Source organism: Citrus clementina, unplaced genomic scaffold (assembly GCF_000493195.1).
Source record: "Citrus clementina cultivar Clemenules unplaced genomic scaffold, Citrus_clementina_v1.0 scaffold_8, whole genome shotgun sequence".
Taxonomy (NCBI): domain Eukaryota; kingdom Viridiplantae; phylum Streptophyta; class Magnoliopsida; order Sapindales; family Rutaceae; genus Citrus; species Citrus x clementina.
Genome location: NW_006262022.1, coordinates 10,241,474 through 10,267,009, shown reverse-complemented (window position 1 = coordinate 10,267,009; position 25,536 = coordinate 10,241,474). Strand labels below are relative to the sequence as shown.

General features: G+C 32.4%; 1 protein-coding gene across 1 annotated transcript; it reads left to right on the top strand.

Annotated features, from left to right (window-relative positions):
• The first annotated feature begins 885 nt into the window (after window positions 1–885).
• Window positions 886–2,166, top strand: LOC18034226 (vestitone reductase). The gene is made up of 4 exons (XM_006423654.1): window positions 886–1,006; window positions 1,130–1,654; window positions 1,747–1,942; window positions 2,025–2,166. The coding sequence occupies exons 1-4, from the start codon at window positions 886–888 to the stop codon at window positions 2,164–2,166; spliced, it is 984 nt and encodes a 327-aa protein (XP_006423717.1).
• The last annotated feature ends 23,370 nt before the right edge of the window (window positions 2,167–25,536 follow it).

Sequence of the window (25,536 nt, the reverse complement as noted above, 5' to 3'; positions counted from 1 at the left end):
CTTAAAAAAAATATATTAGTGAAGTGATTATAAAATATACAAACTACTTGAATATTGTAATATTTAAATCCAATGGTCAAATAGGATTTTTTTTCCCCAAACACCGTATCCTTTAAAATTAAAAAAAAAACTATATTTACCTACAACCTGAAATTACTTGTTACTTTTTAATTAATTAATTCTTATCCATTGTATAATTGAATGGTATAGGTTATAACACTTCAATTCAAGGGTTAGCGACAACCCTTTAATTTTATTTATGTTGTAGCCCATATAGCCTTATAGAAAAATTATAATGTATATGGTTACTGACTTTTTAAAACATGCAACTGGTAGTTTGATAAGAAAAAAAAGTAATTAAATTTTAACCATAGTTATAAAAAGTAGATGATTAGGGAAAAGCCACTTACACATTTAAGGTTCATTTAAAAATCACATAAATCCCTTAGTTTTAATAAATGATCATCATACCCCTCCTTGATTATATTCAAAATTTCTATACTAGATATAAACACAATACTAAATAAAAATCATACATAAAATTAAAAAATATTAAAATAAATATAATTAATAAAATAACATAGATATGTTAGGCAAATTATTTTTAATATTAAATTATTTTCAATATATCTTAGCAGATTTTGTTAACTCTTAAATTCATTAATCCAAATTTGAACAGTCTAAACTTTATAATCGAAGGGTATAATCGTCAAAAAGAGGTCCATGAGATCATTTATGAAAGTAAAGGAGTCTATGTGATAATTTAAACAAACTTAAAGGGTGTAGGTGACTTTTGTCAATTTCAGCTCTGGATTGAATTTCATGTATATAAGTGATTCAGGTTGTCATAGGAAGTAGAAAGAAAAGTTCGACAGTCACACAGAGATGGAAGAAGAAAAAGGAAGAGTTTGTGTAACAGGTGGTACAGGTTTCATAGGATCTTGGCTGATCATGCGACTTCTTGATCATGGTTACTCCGTCAGAACCACCGTTAGATCCGACCCAGGTATGTATGCCTTCAAGCTCAGCATTCTTTAACTTTAATTGGTTGTGATTTGAATTGGTTCTTATTTGACTTACATCTTTAATTAGAATATTAAGTGTGTTGAATATTATGAAAAATGAGCAGAACAGAAGAGAGATCTTAGCTTCCTGACAAATCTACCAGGAGCATCCGAGAGGCTTCAAATCTTTAATGCCGATCTCAACAACCCAGAGAGCTTCGATGCAGCCATTGCAGGATGCACTGGCGTTATTCATGTAGCCGCACCTATTGATATTCACGGGAAAGAACCTGAAGAAGTTATAATACAAAGAGCAGTCAGTGGAACAATAGGCATCTTAAAATCATGCTTGAAATCTGGAACCGTGAAGCGAGTTGTGTACACTTCAAGTGCATCAACAGTCCATTTCAGTGGCAAAGATGTTGATATGCTAGATGAGACATTTTGGAGTGATGTAGATTACATCAGAAAATTGGATATATGGGGAAAATCTTACAAACTTTCAAAGACATTAGCTGAAAGGGCAGCTCTTGAGTTTGCAGAAGAACATGGATTGGATCTTGTGACAATAATACCTTCTTTCGTTACTGGTCCCTTCATTTGTCCTCAATTAGCTGGCTCTGTTCGCGGCACGCTGGCTATGGTCATGGGTACGTGCTATAATTAATTTGCCGCGATCAATGGTATGTACATATGTTCCCTTTGATTGAATAATGCCTTAAAAAAAAAATCTGCTGATCAGGTAATCGAGAAGAATATAGTATGCTTCTCAACATATCAATGGTGCATATAGATGATGTAGCAAGGGCACATATATTTTTACTTGAATATCCTGATGTAAAAGGGAGGTACATTTGTTCTTCAGCCACATTAACTATTCAAGAGATGGCCGAATTTCTCTCTGCAAAATACCCTGGATATCCAATACCAAATTTCGAGTATGTTCAATTTATTTCTGCCCTTAAAATTTCCATTTTCCTCATAATTATCATCTTTCAATATAATGGAGAAATTTTGCAGCTCTTTAGCGAAGATTGAAGGCTATAAATTATCTGCGTTATCGTCAAAGAAACTCCTGGATACCGGCTTTACATATAAGTATGGGATCGATGAAATGTTTGATGGAGCAATCCAATGCTGCAAAGAAAAAGGCTATCTTTAAGACAAAGAGACGAACTTTATATATGTTCATGTGCGAAGAATGAACAATATTAATTGTGTGTCCATTTTAATAAATTCCTCGGAATGTCGAGGTTAATCAAAAGAAGGCAAAAAAAAAAAAAAAAAAAACAAGTGTCTATATCTAAGAAAAAAATAAAATTGTCCATATCTGGCTTTTCAGATTTTTTTTCATAAGAGTGCAGTACTTTTGGATCTGATAATCTAATATGCTTCAGATGTATGATTCAGATCTGAGGGTCATCCTGAATGGAGCTTGATTTTATTGTGTGCGTGGTGAGTGGAGCCGTGGAGGTATCATTTGTTGAAACCTTGGGTGCACGATCTTTCCTCTCTACATGTCACCAATGATTAAGCCAATTATTTCTTGTAATTGATTACTGTAATTTGAATGTATATAGCCTGCTATGGACTATATGTTTGTTCTATTCTATATTTGGGTTGTAATGAAACTATATTCTTTGTTTCAATATAATATAATCATAAGAAATAGCTGGGTTTTTCGGTAATAAAAGATGAGTCTGTAATGTTGCGAACTTGTTGTACCGAAATCAAATCAATTGAAGAGCTAATAATTTTTTATTTAGGTTTGCAGCTACTTATTGTGCTCGTTTCATCCACACCAAGCACTTCAGATTGTTCAATCATTACGAATTTAAAGGAAATAGAAAAAGAAAAAGAGCCTTCAATTAATCTATAAATGCATGCTTACATGTGCGCTTGAATTTCTCTTCCAACTCGGTTTTGTGAAAGATGAAGATTAGGGGCCTTTATAATTCTTTTGTACTTATAGACCACTCATGGTGCGATGTTAATTGATATGGAGAATGAAATTAAATTATACAAATCTTCATCCTTTTTAATCATTTGGTACCTAAACAATGGAAGTAATGGCATGTAAAATGAGAACAAAATTCAGCATTCTTATGCATATTCTAACAGGTTTCTTTCCCTTGAATTATTCCAAGTTTGATAATAGAACTCAAAGTCAGGGAGATGTGCGTGCCTTACCCTGTAAAATGGTTAATTTTGAGATCATCCCAAAAATTCAAGAAAATAGCTATTTTCTTGGAATTTTAAGATTATCCCAATGATCCTTTCTTATAGCCTTAGTGGCAATGACAGCAAAATTCTTTCACCCAATCAGCTTGGATTAAAAAAGGATCTACACATTCATCAGGGTATTTGTTTAGCCTCTTATTAGAGGGTCAATTGGTCTTCAAATTGATGTGAGGAAGGCGTTTGACACCTGAATTTTCTACTTGAGGTTTTGCGTTGTTTTGCATTTCACTCCACTTTCATGGGTTGGGTTGCTACTTTTATGCATTCTCCTAGAGTCGTTCATCAGGGTTGACTTTTTGTCGCCCTTCTTTTTGGCCTTGTGGCGGATGCTTTGAGTTGTGGTATTAGTTGGTCGTTTTTTTTTTTTAGCAGGAAATGTAAGAGGACTGCAGTCCCTAGAGGTTGCCCCATTTCACACGTTTAATAAATATGGGAAATTTACACCAATAATCATAAAAATTTTAGTTTTTTCCATCTTAACCACTCAAACAAATTTCTATCAACATTAGCCATAAAAGAACTGTTGAGACCAAATTACCCCTCTCTCTCATCTCCCTTTCCTTTTCCTCTTGCCTTCTTCTCTCCAGTTCTCTACTAATTTCAGCATCCACCTCTTTCTTCTTCTTCTCTCTCTTATAATCCTCGTAATCGTTCGATCTAGCGGGGTCGTGCTCCTCGATTACGGTTGAAGTGACGTCGACCAATGCTGGTTGCTGCAGCGCTACCACGTCGTCAGGGGAAGGTGCGATTGCAGGTGAGGAATGAGATCTAGTCGGGAGAGAATTTTGGGTGGTTTTGGGTTTGGATTGGGGCTTGAGGATGGTTTGTGGTGGCGCGAAAATTGACTAGACAGTGGTGGTCGTGTTGGTGGGTTTGTCCTCATCGGAGGGTGGAGGTAGGTCTCCGTACAGCTCGCCTAGCATTTTGCAACGTGGCTTTTAATGGAAAATCCCGGCGAATTTGAATTCCGAAATTAGATTTTGGAGAATTAAAAAGCTGATTTTGTTTTGTTGTTTGGGTTGTCGGGTGAGATTCGATCTGAGGTAGAAGAAGATATTACATACGAATAAGAAGAGACGAACAAAGACGAAAGGACTGGTGAAAACAAACAAATACTGAGGTAGAAGAAGGCAACCTGTCGCACGAAGCTTGGTGCGACAGGCAGCCTGTCGCACCAAGACTTGGGTCTGTCGCACCAAGCTTCTTTTCGTTTGTAAAGAAGGGTAATTTGGGGAGAAAAGCGTGTGTTTGGCTAATGTTGATAGAAAAAAGTTGAGAGGGTTAATTGTGAAAATAGTAAAAATTTTATGGTTATTTTCGTAAATTTCCCAATAAATATACTGATGAAAAAATTCGGAACCAGACTAGATAAACACTATATATAAAATCAAGATTTACTGCTTATATTTTTTTATTTTTTCCTTATGGCACAAGGGATTGTTTTATTGATGTTTTAGAGTCTAATTTTTCTAGGTCAACTTTCTTTTGGTTTTGAGATTTTATATATGTAGGCATTGCTTTTCGTTGGGGGTAATGCGAATCACGTCTTCTTGATCACTTTATTCATTAAAAAAAAAAGAATAATTCAAGAGAAAGATGAGGCTTTTTCATTAAATATTGAAGCAGATTGCGCACGGGAGTGCCGCCTTTTCTCCTCGTTTTAGTAGTTTCGTATTGTACAATATAACAATGTGTTCCATACAAGTAGATTTTCAACTTGAATATTAAGCTTAAAATGGCTTTCAGAATCACTTGTGAGCATACCATATGATGAATATAACACGCAAGAATAATAGTAATGTCTATTAAAATGTTTCAAACTATTATTATTCTAGTTCAACTTGGGGGACAAGCAACAAGCCACTTGAGATTCAGAATTGGTTTTAAGCATCAGATTTGGACTGGTTGAGAGGCTTTTGCCGGCTACAGCAGATAACTATGAAGCATTTTGTTCTTAACAAGGGCTCAATGGAGTAGTTTTCAATCAGTTTTATTTAACTGGCCATCTCGAGTTTGAATTCTTTCAAACAGCTTTTTTTGGTTAGTTACCTTTGAGTTTGAATTTTGGAGAAGTTGGGGGATTAAAAAAATAAGATCAGGATTTCTCTCTTGATCTAATATTTTATACGAGCAAATACACTTATTAGATTAATAGTTAATAAATGGGAATCCTGAAGATCTTTATTTTAAAAATAATTTATCGAAACTTTACCCACCCTTCTTATCTGTTTTAAGAAAAAGAAAGACTAAGAAGCATTGACTTCGATTTTGTTGATGTGACAATTTATTAATCCTTAGGGTACACTTAGGGTACACAATCTAATGTTATTTGTTTGTTAAACATATTTATTATTATTATTAGTTTGTTAAACCTATTTATCAGTAGGTCTATCCTCATAAACAACAACCTACCTGTTATTATCAACTGAAGGGACCAGCTTGGGAATAACACTGCAAATAGAATAATGTTCATGTATTAGTCCCTAAACATTCATATTAATCTGAATGAATACCATTATTTCAAGATTATTTTGGTTTAATTACCGGTATAAAAAAAAGTTCCAAACTTCGCCATTGCCCGCTGGCGCCATCTGCCAAATTTTCACAGAAAAAAAATTCTTGTAGAATTTTACTACATTTTACAAGATAAGCACTTATTCCCTTGACTCTTAATTATGGAAAACAAATGAAAAAGTTTGCTGTTGCGGCCGTCACTCTTATCAACTTTATATTGGCCTTTGTCTTCCAAAACTCGCAGTGGTATCATTCAGCGCCGAAGCTAAATGATTAGCCTATGCCTAATTAATTAGCTCCCGTTTCAAAGAAATGTTATATTTATTTCCCATTAAATTGTGGATTACACAAATTATTTTTATTATTTCATAATTTACAAGATTAATACGTGATTAATATCAAATGTTGATAGATTTTTATAGACTCTTTTATTTTGTGATCAGATATTTTGTTAATGAATCTAATTTTATTATACCTTATAGTAGTATATTATGGACAAATATAACTTTAAATTATGTTATTTTAGCTCATAATATGTAATTTTGTAATTAACACATTAGGGGTCCCTGCACTCAGCCAAAGTGAAAATTTTTGTTTTTGATTCAAGTATGCAGTAATACATTGAAAATTGAATTTAAGAATCATCAAATTATAATTAATATTTGCCTAAAATTGAAAATGATTTATTAAAAATATTTTAGAATAAAATGGTGTATATTTATCTAGAACCAAATAGTTAAGGTATCATTTTTCCTTTTTTAAATATATGTTGATATTAAAAAATAAAAGGGGATGTAGTGTTGTGAAAGTAAACTTGTTTTACTATGTTATGTGTGTAAATTGTTAGAGGAATAAGTTAGGTATTTTCAGTGAAGTGGAATGAGTTAGGTTGAGAATTAGTGTGGTAGTTGAGAATAAAGGAGTGATTGTGATTAAATTTATTTAGTTTATGTGTGCAGTCTATTTTGAGTTTTGGGTACTACAAATACCCTTGTTGTTTATGTCATTAGTATCTCAAAAAAAAAAAAAAAAGCGATCAAGTCTAAGAAGTCTCTGAATGTAAAGCTTTAATGAAATAAAGTGTTTGATTTTTCAAAATTCTCCAACACAGTGATATCATAGCTAGCAATAGATCCTCCACACAGCAATGTGGCATACGAAATTGAAGAGCTCAACAAGAGAAACGCAGCATCCTAAAAATTAATCTGAGCAGAGGTCAGACGTTCCCACACTGCTGTTGGAAGTTTGCTATCCGAAAATTGAGTTGACTTACAAAGTTGACTAAGTTGAATTGAGTTAAGCCGAGTCAAACTGAGTTGAGCCAAACTGAGTTGTAGCTTGTTTGACGGAGCCGCATAAGCTGCATCTCCTTGACTGCACCATTGAGCCATTGACCACACCAAGCCGTTGACTAGTCAATAATTGACTGTTGACTTTAGGTTGACTTTGACCAAAACATCAATTTTTTTATTTGAATCTCTCCTAAGTTCTTTGACATTTTAGATTCATTCGAGCATTAAGAATCTCCAAATCCTCACTGAATTTGTGAGTTATGGTAAATGTTGGCGTGGTGTTTTTCTAACTTCTATAATTAAAGGGAAGCATGTTCAACAACTAAAATATCAAAATGAAGACTCTATTAGGTGCACACGATGTATGGGAAGTCGTAGAGAAAGGTTTTACTAAACCAGAATATGAAGTTACTTTAACTGCGGCATAAAAAGATAATTTGAAAGACATGAAAAAGAAAGAGAAAGAGGCAAAATATTTGATTTTTCAATCGTTAGATGAAGGTGCTTTTGAAAAGATTGTCAGTCCCACCTCCTCAAAATAAGCTTGGGATAAGTTATAGACCTCTTACAAAGGAGCTAAACAAGTCAAGAAATTTTATTTCTAAATCTTAAGAGGAGAATTTGAATCCTTACATTTGAAGGTATCTAAATCTATTTCAGATTATTTACTCTAGTTGTAACGATTGCTAATGAATGAAAAAGAACTAGTGAAGAGCTAAACGAAGTAACGATCATTGAAAAGATGCTTTATTTGGTGGATTTGAAGTTTGACCAAATTATCATGGCAATTGAGGAATCAAAAAATTTGGAGGCTATGATGATTGAGCAATTTTAAAAAAGGTTGCAAGCCAATAAAAAACACAAAGAAGAAGTACAGGATTAAAAAACTTCTAAGATGGAAATTAATCCAAAAAAGAGAGAAGAAAGCTCCAATAACAAGAAAAGACAAAATGTCCAAGGTAGAGGCTGAGGATGGGATAGAGGTCATGGTCAAGGACGAGGCTAGAATTTCAATACCAACAACTCAAGTTATGAAAGAGGAGAAAGCTCAACCAGAGTATAAGGAAAAGGAAACCTAAGATTGAAGCATGACAAATCCCATGTACATTGCTACAGTTGTCAAAAGTTTGGCCACTATGCTTCTGAATGTAAGACTCCCAATAATAAAGTTAAGGACAAGACAAATCATGTGGAAGAGAAGGCTGAGAAGAATAGAATAGTACTATTAGCATACTTGGACAATTATGGAGATCAAGAAAATACTTGATATCTTGATACTGGTGCGAGCAATCATACGTATCACTCAAAGATGATTCCAAATTTGTAAAATAGAGAGGTAAAGTCCTTATTTATTTAAAAGATGGAAGGCATCAATTTATTTCAAATGTTTATTATGTGATCAATCTGAAAGGCAACATCTTGATTTAGATTAACTTTTAGAAAAAGGCTATGATATTCACATTAATGATTAGTCTTTTATAAGAGATGACAAAGCAAACTTAATCATGAATGTAAAAATATCAAAAAATAAAATGTTCTCTTTGAATATTTAAACTGATGTTGCAACATGTTTAAAGATGTGTTACAAGGATGCATCATGGCTTTGTCATCTTTGATTTGGGCATCTCAACTTTGGAGGACTGGAGTTACTATCCAAGAGGAATATGGTGAAAGGTTTACTATGCATCAATAACCCTAATCATTCTTGCGAAGGATGCTTACTAGGGAAGTAATTCAGAAAAACTTTTCAAAAGAGTCAAACTCAAAAGCAAAATAGCCGCTTAAGCTCATTCATGCAGACGTTTGTGGTCTAGTTAAGCTAAGCTCCCTTAGAAAAAGTAATTACTTATTTCTCCTCATAAATGATTTTTCAAGAAAAACTTGGGAGTACTTTTTGAAGTAGAAGTAATAAGTTTTTTAAGCTTTCAAGAAGTTTAAAGCTACAGTGGAGAACAGAAATAGGCACAAGATTAAAGCCATGAGATCTGATCGAGGAGGAAAAATCATTTCTAGAGAATTCATTTATAAAGAATTCCAAGAGTTTTGTGAAGTAAATGAAATTCAACATCTTTTTACTATTCCTTGATCCCCTAACAAAATGGAGCAGTAAAAAGGAAAAATAAAATCATTCTCAACATGGCAAAAAGCATGTTGAAATGCAAGAGATTGCCAAAACAATTATGGGTTGAAGTTATTGCTTGTACGGTCCACTTATCCAACAAATCTCCAACAAGAAAAGTAGGGGCAAGAAACCACAAGAAGCATGGAGTGGCAGAAAGCCAAACATCTCCCACTTTTTGGAAGCATAGGTCATGTACATGTTTCAGATGGGCAAAGAACCAAGTTAGATGCCAAAAGTGAGAAGCTCATCTTCATCATCTATGGCAATAATTCCAAAGGATATAAACTATATAATCCAAACAATAGGAAGATTGTAATAAGTTGAGATGAAATATTTTATGAAGAAGGAGAGTGGGATTTTGGCTCTCATTTGGATGACTCTAACTTCTTTCCTCTTCAAGAAAATGAACAGATAATAAAGGAGGAAGCAAGAAAAGAACAGCAAGAGCCTACTAATCCACTAACCTCTTCAGCTTTAACCACTCATGAAGATTCACCACCATGATTTTTGGAGGAGAAAGATGTGGCCCGCATGAGAAGTTTACAAGATCTTTATAAGGAAATTGAGAGATTTGATAGCCTCACCCTTTTTTACCTCTTTGGTAATTGTGAGTCAGTGAACTTCCAAGAAGTTGTACAAGATGAGAGTTGAGACAAGTAATAGATAAAGAAATTAAAGCAATTATGAAGAATGACGCTTGGAAACTTGCCATTCTTTCCAAAGGTCACAAAGCTATTAGTGTCAAATGGTTGTACAAGATGAAGAAAAACAGCAAAGGTGAGATCGAAAAGTACAAGACAAGGTGTTGATTGCTGGAGAATGCATATTTATAAATGGTAAAATTATCATTTTGTGCTCTAAACCTCACTAACATTTTTACTTTTATGTGTTTAAGTCATTTAAAGTTTTATTGTGTATATGCTTTGTTATGATTTGAGTATTTTACGTATTTTAGTGGTATTTTGGTTATTTTATAATTAATGAGATATCAAATAACAAAACAAATAGCACTTTTTAGCTTAGAATAATTGAAAACCTTAAGAAGGGTATAAAGGACAAAATTATAATTTTACAATTTTGGTGATGTCCAACTGTTGTAACATTGACTGATAATGTGGTATTGACTAGCTGATGTGACATTGATTGATGATGTGACAACATCTTATTGGACTGAAAAATACTGATGGCATTGATTGAAGACATGACAATATCCTATTGGACAAAAAATTACTGATGTAGCGTTGACCAATGACGTAAAAGCATGTTATTGGACTGAATCACAACCCTTACGATGTGTTCTAATCAATCAAATATTGCCACATAGTGAAATCCTAAGTGTCCGGATTGTTTTCATCCGATAACTATGATTTTTCCATTGTATCTATAAATATGGGGTTTCCCTCTAATTTAATAGCTTTGAATCCAAATATGAGCTCTATTTTCTACAATTTTTACTTTATCTTGCATTTTCTATGTATTTTAATGAAATTACGATTTACCCCAAGTTTAAATATAAGTGGTTAATTTAATTTCAAGTTTGGGTCGAAGGTGAAACCTTAAAATGATCTATAGACTTTATTTGATAAGTTTATTTTCATTTCCTCTTTGATTTATATGGTTGTTTTGACCTATTATTGATAGACAATGTATCTTGTCTAAATTTTGCGCGGTATACCAATTTCCTAGTGAAAGATCATTACTGTCTTGCACAATGAGCAGTTTACACCATATTTATTAACAAAAATACCATTTTTTATTTTAAATCTTAGTACTGTTCAAAAATCATTCCAGTCGATTCACATACATGCTTAGAAATAACCCTGGACATAATTAAATCTACCTCTTTGTAGGATCGATGCTTTTCACCATAAATTTATACTACAATAGATTCGTGCGTTTATGAGTACAAAAAAATTTGCACAATAAGTTTTTGGCCTCTTTGTTAGGGTGGTAAGTCATTTTAATTTGTAGAGTTAGTTTTTTTTTTTTGTAAATATTGTGTATATAACATTACATGAAAGTTTGGAGTGCATTTTTATAATATGTGTGCAACAACGTGATAACATCAGTATCCTAACTTCTCCTCTCTCTTTATTTTCATTAATCTTGTTTTTAATTTTCTTTGCATGAACAGTCGAATGTCACATATGATCTAGAAACTATAGACTTTGAACTAGAAAAGATACTTCGCACACATAGACACATTGTACCATAAGAGAGGCCAGTTAAGGACTATTTCAGTGCCTTAGCTTATTTGAGCACATCATCCATAAGATACCCAAACGTAGTTGCTAGGAGTTTTGAGTTAAAACCTAGAGTGCTAAATTATCTCCCGTCATTGTATGTCTTAGAAAATGAAGACCTATACAATCATTTGAATGAATTTTATGTTGTTTGCTAAACCTTAAATATTAAAATTTTACAAAAGAATATGTTAGGCTTAGATTGTTTCTGTTCTCTCTAAAGGATAGAACTCGTTCTTAGTTATATACGTTGCTTGCTAATAGTATCACATTGTGGGAATGAATGATAACAAAGTTTTTAATAAAATACTTTCCAGTGCATAAAACCAAATTTATTCATTGGGAGATCTCGGAGTTTACTCAGAGAGAAGCCTAGTAGTTCTTCGAAGTATAAAAGTGATTTAATGGGCGACTCTTGAAATGTCTACATCATGGGTATAAAAATGGCACCAGTATCAATATTTCTTGGATGGACTATAGCGACATGTACAAGAATGGCTAATGGCGACAAGTGGAGATAGGCTAATGGCGACAAGTGGAGATAAGCTAATGTCTAAAAGCACATCAGAAATTTGGAATTTATTTCAGCGACAAGGGGATAATTCCTAACAACGAATCAAATCATTTAGGAATGTGAAAAAAATTCAAAGGAGTAAATGAAGTCCACATTGGCGAATCAAGATTAGACATCAAAGAAGTCAAAGCAATAGTTGAAGGACTTTCTCGCCAAGTAGCTTCACTAAGAGCTATTAAATCAACAGAGACACATACCTACAATTAATTTGACCATGATTCATATCCAGATCAAGCTAATACCATAAATGTGATGAGAAAACAACCAAACTACAACTTATGATTCTAAGTAGAGAGACCATCCTAACTTTTCGTAGTCTCAAGGATTCCAATAGAGCAGGACAGTAACTCTCAGTCACTATTTAGACAGTACAATCAAAACCAGAGCTACTCACAAACCAAGCTATAGGAAGAGGCACTCAAAATTTAAAAATTTTGACTCATTCTACATTGGAACAACAAAATTGCACTATTGAAGAACTGCAGAATAAGATGAGAGTTGGCATAAATTCACAAGCCCAATTGATTTTGAATCTCAAAAAGATGGTGAGTCAACTTGCTTCTTTAGTTCAAACTTTGGCAATGACTGTTGAGAAAGGCAAATTCACAAGTTAGTTAGTGTTCAAACCTAAAAGAGTACCAGTTCACCCCAGCAGCATGAAGAAGTCAAAGTCATTATAACCTTGTGAAAAGGTAAAGAAGTCAGCAATAAAGTAGAGATGTTGGTGAAAAAGACAACTCAAGTTGAACTCTTAGACTTTGAGGACTCATCACTAAAGGAGAACGAAGAAAGCAACCCACGATAATACATCCCCAAAACTCTTTTCCCTTAGAGGTTAGCTAAAGGTGAGATTATGGAAATCTTTAAATAGGTACATGTTAACATCCCTTTGCTGCATGCTATAAAACATATGCCCTTTTATGCCAATTTTTTTAAAGACCTTTACACCAAAAAAAGAAGCATCCATATTAAAAAAAAAAATTTCTAACAGAAAACATTAGTTATATATTGCAGCATAAAATTTTCTAAAACTTTAAGACTTATGCTCTTCTACTATCTCGTATAGTATTAGGAACCACATATTTGAGAATGATTTGTGGGACTCAGGAGCTAGTAAAAATCTTTTGCCTTACTCAGTATTTATGAAACTTGGATTATGAGAATTACACCCAACTCCAATCGTTTTACAGCTACCAGATCAATCCATGAAAACACTCTCACGGTATTGTAGAGGATGTGCTCATCTAAGTAGACAAATTTTATTTTCTTGTTGAATTTATTGTAATTGATGCTCAAACAATGCAGGATTTAAAGAAGCACATCTTAATTATTTTAGGAATAGCTTTTTTTGGCACTACTGATGCCACATTCAATGCAGGATTGAAATTATACAATTGTCTTTTGGCAATATAACCATGAGTTGAATATCTTTAACATTGCGAAGCAACCTCGCTATAGAGATGAAGGAATTGTTGATGTGGATTTAATTGAAGAATTAGTTGATCATACTTTTCCTTCTAACCTTAGTGATGACTCTTTACAAAATTATTTAACTTACTTTGGTATGAATTTTGATACTGACAGATCAATTGACGAGTTCAATGCCTTGCTTGATTCGTCACCATCTATGGATACCAATAAATTGAAGTCCAGAGCAGAGCAATTAGTACCATCAGGGAAGAAACTCAACCTATCATCATAAGCACCACCAAAGCTTGAGCTGAAACCATTACTCGACACTTTGGAATATGCATTCTTTGGAGAATAAAGCACTTTGCCAGTAATCATTTCACTTTCTCTTGATGACAAGCAAAAAACTAAGTTGTTGGGTCTTTTAAGAGAGCACAAAGAAGCATTTGGATGGTCCAAAGCCAACATAAAAAGTATAAACCCAGTAGATTACATGCATTACATTCGCTTTGATGAAAATGCTAAACATACTAAGAAAAATACAACATCAGTTAAATTTTAATATGAAAGAAGTCATTAGACCTAAAGTTCTTAAATTATTAGATGAATGTATCATTTATCCAATTTCTGATAGTTCATGGGTAAGTCCTATGCAAGTTGTCTAAAAAAAGTCAGGAGTCACAATAGTTACCAACGTCGACAATGAATTAATATTCCCTAGAGTGACTACAGGGTGGCATGTATAAATTGCTTATAGGAATTGAATTCTATTACACGTAAAGACTATTTTCCTTAACCATTTGTCGATCAAATGCTTCATAGATTAGTGGGTCATGAATTTTATCGCTTTCTAAATAGCTACTTAGGATATAACCAGATCCCCATATCACCAAAGGACCAATAACCACTATCATTTGCGCTTTTGGTACTTTTGCATATAGGAGAATGCTATTTGGGTTATACAATGAACTTGCTACATTTTAACAATGCATGTTAAGTTTTTTCTTATATAGTTGAATGTTTTCTTGAAGTCTTTATGGATGACTTTTCTATTTTTGGTGATTTATTTGATCATTGTTTGCATCATCTAACACTAGTTCTGTAAAAATGTATAGAGAAGAATTTGGTCGTAAACTGGAAGAAGTGTCATTTTATGGTAAAATAAGGTATTATTTTGAGTCATAAAACAAGGTATTGTTTTGAGTCATATCATTTCGAGCAAATATATTGAGGTTAACAAAGCCAAGGTGGATATCATCTCTAATTTTCCTCCACCTAAAACAATAAGAGAAGTAAGATCTTTCCTTGGACATACAGGTTTTTATAGATGTTTCGTTAAAGATTTTAGCAAAATCTCTTTAAACCCTTATGTAATCTACTTGATAAGGATGTACATTTTGTCTTTGATGATTCATTAGTTGAGGGATTTAAAAAAATAAAGCAATTGTTGACCTTATCGCCCATCATTCAGCCCCCAAACTGGAACTTACCTTTCGAGCTTATGTGTGAAGCATTTAATTATGCAATAAGAGCAGCATTAAGACAAAGATTGATCAAATTCCATGTCATTTACTGCGCTACTATGACATTGAATAATCCATAGTTAAATTACTCAACCATTAAAAAAGAAAAGCTGGAAATAATGTTTACATTAGAAAAATTTTGATCTTATCTCATAGGATGTAAAATAATTGTGTTAGTAGATTATGCTGCTCTTAAATATCTTTTTACAAAGAAAGATGCAAATGCTAGACTATTTTGATGGGTGTTATTTTTGTAGAAATTTGACCTTGAGTTCAAAGATAAGAAAGACATAGAAAATGTAGTGGTAGATTATCTCTCTCGTCTCAATTTTGACATAATTCCAAACCTATCACTATTGAACAAATCATTTCCAGATGAACAACTAATGAGCATGGAAGTACTATCATGGTATGCTGATATGGTTAACTATCTTATTACAAGTCAACTTCCAGAGCATTGGACTAAGTAAGACAAAGTCAATTTTTTTACGGAAATAAAAAATTTCTTTTGGGATGATTCTTGTCTATTCAAATATTGTGCAGATCAACTTGTTAGAAGATGTGTCCCAGAGTGAGGATTTCAAAACATCTTTTCGTTATACAATAAATAAACTTATAAAGGCCATTTTAGTACCAATAAAACAGCTACTAAAGTTTTACAATGTGGTTTCTATTGACGAACTTTATTTTGAAATGCTTACACTTTTTATTCTTTATATAATAGGTGTCAGCGCTCATGAAGCATTACACAAAGGAACATGATGCCACTGAACCCTATTCTAGCGGTCAAGATTTTTTATATGAGGGGCATCAATTTCATAAGACCCTTTCCTTATTCTTTTAGCCAAAAATTCATGTTAGTTGTTGTTGACTACATATCCAAGTTAGTAGAAGCAATTTCATGCAAAACCAATTATCACAAGGTGGTGATAGGATTTTTAAAAAGCAACATTGTTTTGCACTTTCGATTATGTAGGGTGATAAATAATGATGGTGTTACCTACTTTTGTAACAAATAGTCAAGGTTTTTTTGGCAAAGTACTCCGTCACACATAAGGTGGCTACCCCATACCATCCTCAAACCAGTGGCCAAGCTGAGATCTCCAATAGAGAAATAAAGCATATATTAGAAACGATAGTGAGACCAAATAGAAAAGATTGGTTATTGAGACTTGATGATGCACTATGAGCATATAAAATGACTTTCAAAACCCCTGTTGGGATGTCACTCTATAGGCTAGTGTATGGAAAAGCTTATCACCTCCATATGAAACTCGAGCATCATGTATATTGGGCCATCAAGAAATTGAATTTTGACATGCAATAGGTTGGATTAGAAAGAAGATTTCAATTGAATTTTGTCTTCATTTTACTTATTTCAAATCTCTATTTTGACTAACCACCCATTTAATAGATACTAGCTAAGAAGGAGCCTAAAAAAGGTCTAACTTAGTGGAACAAATTAAGACAACACATGGTTTTAAATTAAGTTTCCCAAGTTGAGTTAATCTCGATTTGAATAAAGTCATGCTTAATCTCGATTAGTGAAGAACTAGACATAGAGATTCACCTTATAGGGCAATTGTAACCTAGAACGTATAGTGTTGTATCTAATGCTAGCATAACAACTGGTCACTGTTAGGTTGCATTTAGATATAAGATAACCAACATACTACAGCTGATGATGCATTAGGGATTCTACCAATTGCTGTAGTAGATTCTGTAACAACAGAATCTTAATTGCAAAAACAATCAATACCATTAAGTGAGTTTGATCACTCAACTACTCCTTTCCCATTGAGTAGATCCCTGATTTTGATTTGAAATTTTCCTTATTGCATTTTGTTTATTGCATTTTTAATTTAGCTAGTTCATTAGTTTCATTAATTATTTCATTTTAATTTAGCCTGAAATTGCACTATTAAGATTGATGTAGCAAATCCCATAACATCAATCCATGTGCAGACAATCTAAATACTCATCATTATATTACTTGCTGTATACATTTACACATTTGACACCTATAGCAATAAGTAATCCAACAGTACTTGATCCTATATTTATCCATATAAATGGTTAATGAAGAATTAAATGACATAATAATTAATTGGCAATAGAAATGTAAAATACTCGTAACCTTAGCATTTTTTTAGATTGGTCTATATTAATTTATTTTTTGTAATTAAATTTGTTTAATAACTTACTACTAGATTTATAGATTCCCTATGGCTCAACCCTAGATTCACCTATTTATATTATAATTAGACATTCTTATATTTGGGAGTAATTAAAATTTTTGAGTTGTGCCAAGTTTTTGACGCTGTTGTCGCGAAATTTTCTAAATTTGGTGTCAATTTCATTTTTATTTAGTGTTAATTTCATTTTTATTATTTTTATTTTCGATTCTCATTGAATATTTTTGCCCTATATTTCTCTTTTTGTCATTCCTTTGCTTAGTTCTCATAACTTTATTTTTTTGTAAAATTTCAATTAGCTTTATTTTTCTTAAATTACTTGTTACCATGAAACTTATGAAAAACTTCATTTTAACCCAAATGTTCCTGATAATAAGTCCCTGAACAGAATTGGAACTTTGATCTTTGTATTATGACTTGTTTTTTGCACTTTTGGACATTGTGGACTAAATGAGTTTAGACTTTTTAACATTGTGGACTAAATAAACATGGACTTTTGTTATAACTGAAGCCTAAATTTAAATTGATTTCTTAATTAGTTGGTAATTTTGAAAAGTGGGTTCTACATCTTGAGGTAAGTATATCTTCCTATTTCTCCTTGTAATTTCATTTTTTTAAGGTTCTTTTTTTTTCTATTGTTAATTTGCATAGCTAGTTTTATAATAACATACATCGTTATTTTGTTAATGTGTTATTATTTTATGTTTAGTTAATTAATTTATTTAAATGAGTGGTTTTATAATACTGCCTATTGAGTTATTTTGAGTTCAGTTAAAAAGTTTTTAGTTCATTTATTTTTATTTTTGTACATTCTTATTGCTTGCTTATTTAATTTTAATTTTTATTATTTTAAAAAATTTTGTAACATAAACAGAATCAGATTTAAGTTTCTCCCTTTGTCAATAAAGAAAAAAGCTAAAACATTGCTGTAAAATCTTAGATCAAAATCCATCAGAACTTGGGAAAAAATGCAAGCACAACTTTTGAAAAATTGCTTTCCAACCCATAAAACAAAATTCTTTCAAAAGAAAATTCACTACCTTCACTCAAAAACCTAGAGAAACTCTTTACTGATATTGGCGTAGGTATAAGGAATTACTTAACATTTGCCTACATCATAGTTTTGAAACATGGAGGTTAATATCATATTTCTACGAGGAATTAACACGCTAAAGTAGACAGATTGTTGAAATGATGTGTAATGTGAGTTTAGAGACAAAAGCCTCGGAGCTGCATTCGATTATCTTCACGATATAGCAGAGAATGCATAATAGTAGGATACAGTTGGTTTTTGTGAGACATCGAATAAATCTCAATCATTGCCATTTGGCAGAGGCATGTATGACCTTAGAGAAGACCATGACTTTTAAAGTCAAATTTGCATCTTTAGTTAGAAAAGTCAAAGTATTGGGTTAGAAATGATTGATCATGTTAAATCTGTTCAAGATATTGCACATCAGGTTTGCAATTGCACTAACCATTCTACGTAGGACTGTCCGACCTTACCAACTTTGAAAGAAAGTTTGCACAAACAAGCAAATATCATAGATAATTTGAAAAGGCCATGTCCTAATCCATACTCACAAACTTACAATTTCAATTGGTGAAATCATCAAAATGTTAGTTGGAGAATTGACAATCATACATAATCTTCACAACCACCTCATCCACATTAGAATTTTCAAAACTCCAAGAGTTCATTCATAGAAAAAGAAGAGTCCATCGATAACTAAACCATGTAAACCTTAACAAATTTGACAGATAGCATCTCCAAACTAACATTAGCCGTCACCATTAAAAAATATATGTAAGTTTCCTTCCTAATCAGAGCCAGACCCTAAAAGTAACAATATCCTCAAATGACTAGTACAAGAAACCACAATATGAGCCAAGTAAAATTGGTTATAACCCTTCGTGGTAGTAAAGTTATCAAATAATACATTTTTTATCCTTGTGAAATAGTTAAGAGTCAATTTCAGAAAGTAAGGAAGAGTTTGATGAACTCGTAACCCATGAAGAGATAATTAACTCTTCTCCTATACCTTTATTTCCTCAAATACAAATCAAGCCAAAGAAATCAAACTACAATCTTGAGTTTTATGAAGTTTTTAAATTGGTGAAGTTCAATATTTCTTTGTTAGTGTCATTAAATAGGTATTATCTTAGGCTAATGTTTTGAAGATCTGTGCACTATAAAAAGGAAACATGAGGTGCAAATGATTTCTAGCGAAACAAGTAATTTCTATTCTCTTAACTAATAATGCTTTAAAATATAAGGATCCTGATTGTTCAACTATTTCTTGCTTTATTGGAGATCATAAAATTGAACATACTTTACTTGATCTTGGTGCCAATGTCAACTTGCTTCTTTGCTCAGATATTGGAAACTTAATCTTAGTGAGTTAAAACTAACCTTCACTATTCTTTTACTTGTTGATAGGTCAGTTAAGGTTCTGAAAGGGATAATTAAAGTTGTCTTGGTCTGAGTCAATAAATTTATATATCCTGTGGATTTTATTGTTTTAAAAACTGAATTAATTGCTAATGCATGCAAACAAATTCTTGTCATATTAGGTTGACCATCTCTAGCCACTGTTAATGCCTTAACTAATTGTCAGAATGGAGTGATGAAATTATCTTTCGACGACATTACATTGGAACTCAATATGTTCAATATTGTAAAAGACCTTATTGAGGAATACATTCAGGATGAGATTTCTACACACTCTATGGAAATTTATTTAGTAGTTCATTTAAATCGAGTAAGAAATTAGAATGTAATACTGCTAACTGAAGAGACAAAAGAAGAGGAAGCACACAAGCTTGAATTGAAGCCCTTACCAGAAGAATTCGAGTATGTGTGCTTAGGAGATCAACAAACTTTTCCAATAGTAATTTCTTTTCAAATTACAAGCGACCAAGAAAGGAAGCTACTAACTATTCTAAAAAGTACAAATCTGCATTTAGTTAGACCTTCATGGACATAAAAGGCATTAATTCTTTAATTTGTACACACAAAATCCACTTAGAGCAAAATGCCAAAACAAGTCGTCAACCACAAAGAAGACTAAACCTTCATATGCAAGAAATGGTAAACGAGGCCCTTAAACTACTAGATGTAGGAATTATTTATCCTATCTCTGATAATAGATTGATAAGTCGAACACATTAGTACAAAATAAATCTATAATAACTATAGTGAAAAAAATGTGAGCTAATCCCAACGCAAGTCCCTTCTTGTTAACACATGTGCATTGATTATAGAAAATTAAAGATGCTATGGAAAAGACTATTTTTCCCTTCCATTTTTAGACCGAACTCTCGAAAAAGTAACATGACGCCCTTGCTATTGCTTTCTTGATGGCTACTCAAGCTATTATTGAATTCCTATTGCCTTAAGAGACTAGGAAAATACCACATCACATGCCCATTTGGAACATTTGTATTTCAGATAATGCCTTTTGGATTCTGTAATGCTTCTACAATATTTCTGAGATACATGTTAAGTGTTTTTAGCAACATGATTGAAAATTGTTTGGAAGTTTTTATGGATGATTTAACTATATTTAAAATTTTTTTGATGAATATCTTGATAATTTAAAAGAGTTTTGGAAGGGTGTAAAGAAAAATGTCTTGTTTTAAATTAGGAAAAACATTATTTTATGACCATTTTTGGAATTGTCATGGGCCATGTCACGTCTACAAATGGAATTGAAGTTGATAAAACCAAAGTCAAAGTCATCTCCAAATTACTTTCACCAAAGACAGTTAGGGAAGGTCATTCCTTTTTAGGACATGCAAGTTTTATAAAGGCTTTATTGTCATATCTAGGCCACTTTTCAACCTTTTGATAAGAAACACATTGTTTAAGTGGATTGAAGATTGGTAGATAGAGTTTGAAAAGATAATCAGCTATAATGTCATCCCTCGATTGTTTTTTACATTTTGAGTTAATGTGTAATTGATAACTCCATGAAATGAGAGTTACTACAGTAATTCTAGACTTAAATCAAGATCACTTAGAGAGTAAATGAGGTGTTTTTATTATATTTTGGATATATTTTGCCTAAACATTCATTTTAGTGAGTCTTAATAAGTTTTGCTTAAATTAAAGTAATTTGTGCTCAAAACATGTGCATAATTGTAGGTTTTCAGAAGTTTATAATTCATGAAGGGATGCTGAGATATTAGACCAGCAAGAGGAGGAAAGAATATTGCCACAAAAAAAGTTAAGCACAATCGAGAACAGTGCAGTGTTCTAGCCGTTGTCAGAGCAACCATTGCAGTAGCAATCCTAGAGAACTGAGGGAGAAAACTTAGCGCGGGTCAGCTGCAGAATTGCGATCTGCAATTTCCTAATTTAACTTATGCACGCCCAAGGCTTTTGTTTACCCTAATTTTTAGTTATAAAATGAGGCGTGCACCACATAAAACGGCGGCAAGAAATTATCATTAAGGACTTTAGAGAGAAAAAGAAGAAGAAGATCAGAATTTGATGGTTGTCGAAGCCAACAAAAATAAATTCCTACTCTAAATAAATTGTATATAGTGATTGAGCAGGGTCGTGTCCACAGAGATCGGTAATTATTTAAATCCTTTTGAAACGTAAAACGTAAAATGGGGGAATTGTTGACAATAATAAAAATCAAATTAAAAATAACAAGAATGCAAATTAAAGTTGTAATTCAAATTGGAGAAAGCTCTGGTTGAAGGAATTAACTCAGCTTGATTTGACTACTGATCATTGATTCAAATATAGATTATTATTACTCATGAATAGACCGGTTATAGCTACTGAGACCCTCTAATAGTCAATCTCTCCTTAACTAGTCGATAACCAAGGTACTACCGTTGGTTATTTCCCTAATCAATAGACAACCCTAGATACGATCATATGATTTAATCAATTGACAGCTTGAAAAACCAGAGAGACCCAAATCCTAATCAATACATATGATGATTCATTTAAATTAGATTGTTTATTCTCACAACACAACTCTCTGCTATGTTATTTGTCACAAACATTAAATTCTTCATACGATGAATCCTTTAATTGACAATAGATTAAGTTGATAATTAAATAGTGGCCAATTACCTAATTAACAAACATAATCATGAAAATAATTCAAAGAATAAACAAATACCCAAAAAGCAATAAAATAATTAAAGCACAAGAAAGATCTCACAGTAGTGATGAATCAAAGCTTCATTATCCTTCAACCAGAAAATAGGTTTAGTTCTTCATAGAGAGAAGAGAAAAATTAAGATCTAGGGTTTATTTCTTTTCTCCAAATCAAATCCCCTTTTTCACAATAGATTCCTCCTTTAAATACTCTCTCTCTCTTCTCTTTTAGAATTCTATTTAAAATAAAATCCTAATATCTGAAATATTAAATTCGTAATTACAAAAATAACCAAAAATACAAAACACGTTAAACTAAAAACTGCAGGTCCGCAGTTGACAGCACGCGCCCACGCCTTATCAACAAAGTTCTTCTGACGCTCATAATTTCTCCAAGAGAACAATCATCCTTAAACATTATCTTATAGCTCAATTTTATCATCAATCAATAGAATTGCACCTACAAAAGTAAAACACAAGTAAATCACTATTATTAAGTGCAAAACATTGATATTAAGGGAAGTAAATAATGCAAAACTAGTGCATAAATTGCACTCTAACAAATTCCCCCACACCAAGATGATGCTTGTCCTCAAGCATATAACTCAAGACTAATCTCAAATCTCCACTAAATTCTCATCTCAACTCATCCAAAAACAATTTTAAGCAAGCATACCTCAAGAAATTAAGTCGATCAACATTCAAGAGACAAGGATCACTACTAGAAAAATGGGCTACCATGACAGAGAATATCTGTCATCCGACCCTGTTTATGATAGAGTTTCTATCTGTCATTGTAGCCCCTCTCACAAACTTGTGACAGTAATTTATCTATCATAGGTATATGTGACAGCTTATAGCTATCACAAATGTGTCACAACAAAAGCAACGTCATTTTAATATTTTAGTGGTAAATTTTTTTTATTGTGAAAAATCTTTTGGCGGGTATTATTAATTCAATTTTAAATTATGGCGTGTAATTATGTGTCACAACTTTATGATTCTAATATGGTGTCACGATGTGATTTTTTTAAAATAATAATATTATTAAAAGAATTTTTTTTAAATCATAAATTTGTAATATTTTAAATAATATTAATATTATTATTATTAAAAATATTAAAAATTAGAAAATAATTTTTAATATTTTTAATAATAATAATATTATTATTATTTTATAATTTTATAAATTCCATTGAAATTTAAAAATTACAATATGTATAAAATCAATACATCCAAATTATCTCAACAATATTATCAAAACATCACTAAATCATCACTTTAAATAACCATAACATTGTCAAAACATCATCTATTCAATTATCACAAATCTACATCCCAACACTACCATCTGGATCATTACCAGCATACAAAAACATCACAACACTGTATATCATCTGAAACACTACCAGGCTGATCAAGATTCACTACTATACTTAAGACTTTATCAAACAATATAGCATACAAATTTCACTACCACTTAGACTTTATCAAGATTCACTATCATCTGGAACAATACCAGCATACAAAATTCACTGCCACTTAAGACTTTATCAAACAATATCATCATCAACTCCACTGCTCATACTATCAGCTCAGACACAAAGGAAGCATACTCGAGACACACTTCATCAAGCTCACTTTGAGTGTATTCACATTTCCCTTTAAACTGTGAAATGATGATCACATGTTAGACTAAAGTAAACTATATATAGTTAAAAGTATTAAGTGAAGAAATCCGACAATGCATCTGAAAGAATGTGTACTTACATCATGGAGAAGTAAACTCGGGTCTGCAATTATGTCTTTCATAAACCTCAGCACATAGTATCCACACTCAGTACTCCTTGGTTGATTTGGGGACTATATCATCAACAAAATAATCATTAATACATATGCATATGAATTCTTTCAAGTGATTAAATATTAACAAGTCATGCGCTGCCAAAAAAAAAGAAGAAAAAAGAAAGTCATGATTGTTTACCAAAACTTTTGTGATCTGTGGTTTCACCCTTTTTTTACCAGTCACCGCAACATGCATTGATATCCCACTACATTATAATACATGCAGTAAGTAAATAAACATGATACATAAAATTATATTAAAAATACAATATCACCATACTTGGTAACTATGTCCTTCAGGTCACTGTCGTCACCCAAATCGTTGTTCGTAGAATCCAGATAAAACGCTTGCTTTGTCGTCATATCAATTACAATCAACACCCAATGGAAACTATTACACAAAGAAATTGAAATTATGAATCAATTTCAGTAAATGATCATCAATATAAAGTAAATAGAACTGTACCCAGGGTTATATGGCATGAAAATCATTTGCCCTTTGTTTGCTTTGTTTAACCGTTCGGCAATAAATTGTGCCCTTTTTACCCTTGTAGCAAAGGCATCCTTATCATGGGCTGATGATACGAGTCCTGTGTGTATGAACCCAAATGGTCTGCCCACTATATCATTCGCCATGTGTGCATGCAACATCCTGATGCAATTAAGATGATGAAATAGTGAGAATGTTGCCAATAAAAAATATCACTAAAAAAAAAAGAAACTAGAGAAAGGAAGTAATAAACTAAAAATTGAAAATAAACTAGTAATTATGATTTTGTAAACTTACGCGATGTATAGATGCATATGATTTGCTCCTAGCTCTTTCATCGAAATCAATGATTGACATTCATCGAGACCAGTATGTGCTTTAGTTGGATGCTTGTATACCTCTTCATCCAACTGATAAGGTACATAATAACCCATTTGAGCCAACTTCTTTTCACAAAGATTTGCAAATATTACAAGCCCAGGCACCCGGTTCATATGCACAATATGATAATTCCTTGTTCTTCTTCTTGACAGTGGCTTCTCTTGAGGCTTTTTTGGTGATGTCTTCTTCTTTGGACTACATGGTTTGTCTCTTGGACAATCAAGAGTCATTCTTGGTTTCTTGTGAGGCTTCATTGGTGATTCCTTCTTCTTTCTTGGTGATTGCCTTTTCTTCATCACTTGCTGCTTTGGTGATTCTTGTTTCTTCCTTGGTGATTGCCTTTTCGTTGGAGTTTCTAGTTTGTCTCCAGGACAATCAGCAGTCACTTGCTTCTTTGGTGACTCATTCCTCTTCCTAGGTGATTGCCTTTTCTTTGTCAATGTTTCGTGCTTCTTCTTTGCAGGTGATCCATTCCTTGTCATGCCGATTGACTGACAAGCCAAAAAAAAAAAAAAGGTTTGTTATTACGGTTTTGACTACGGCTAAAATTGTCTAAAATCCAATGTTTAAGTCATTTTTT

Coding starts and splice junctions, on each gene's coding strand:
- LOC18034226 (XM_006423654.1), top strand. CDS start 886: ATGGAAGAAGAAAAAGGAAGAGTTTGTGTAACAGGTGGTACAGGTTTC. Junction 1,655..1,746: donor CACGCTGGCTATGGTCATGG/GTACGTGCTATA, acceptor TCTGCTGATCAG/GTAATCGAGAAGAATATAGT. Junction 1,943..2,024: donor TATCCAATACCAAATTTCGA/GTATGTTCAATT, acceptor GAAATTTTGCAG/CTCTTTAGCGAAGATTGAAG.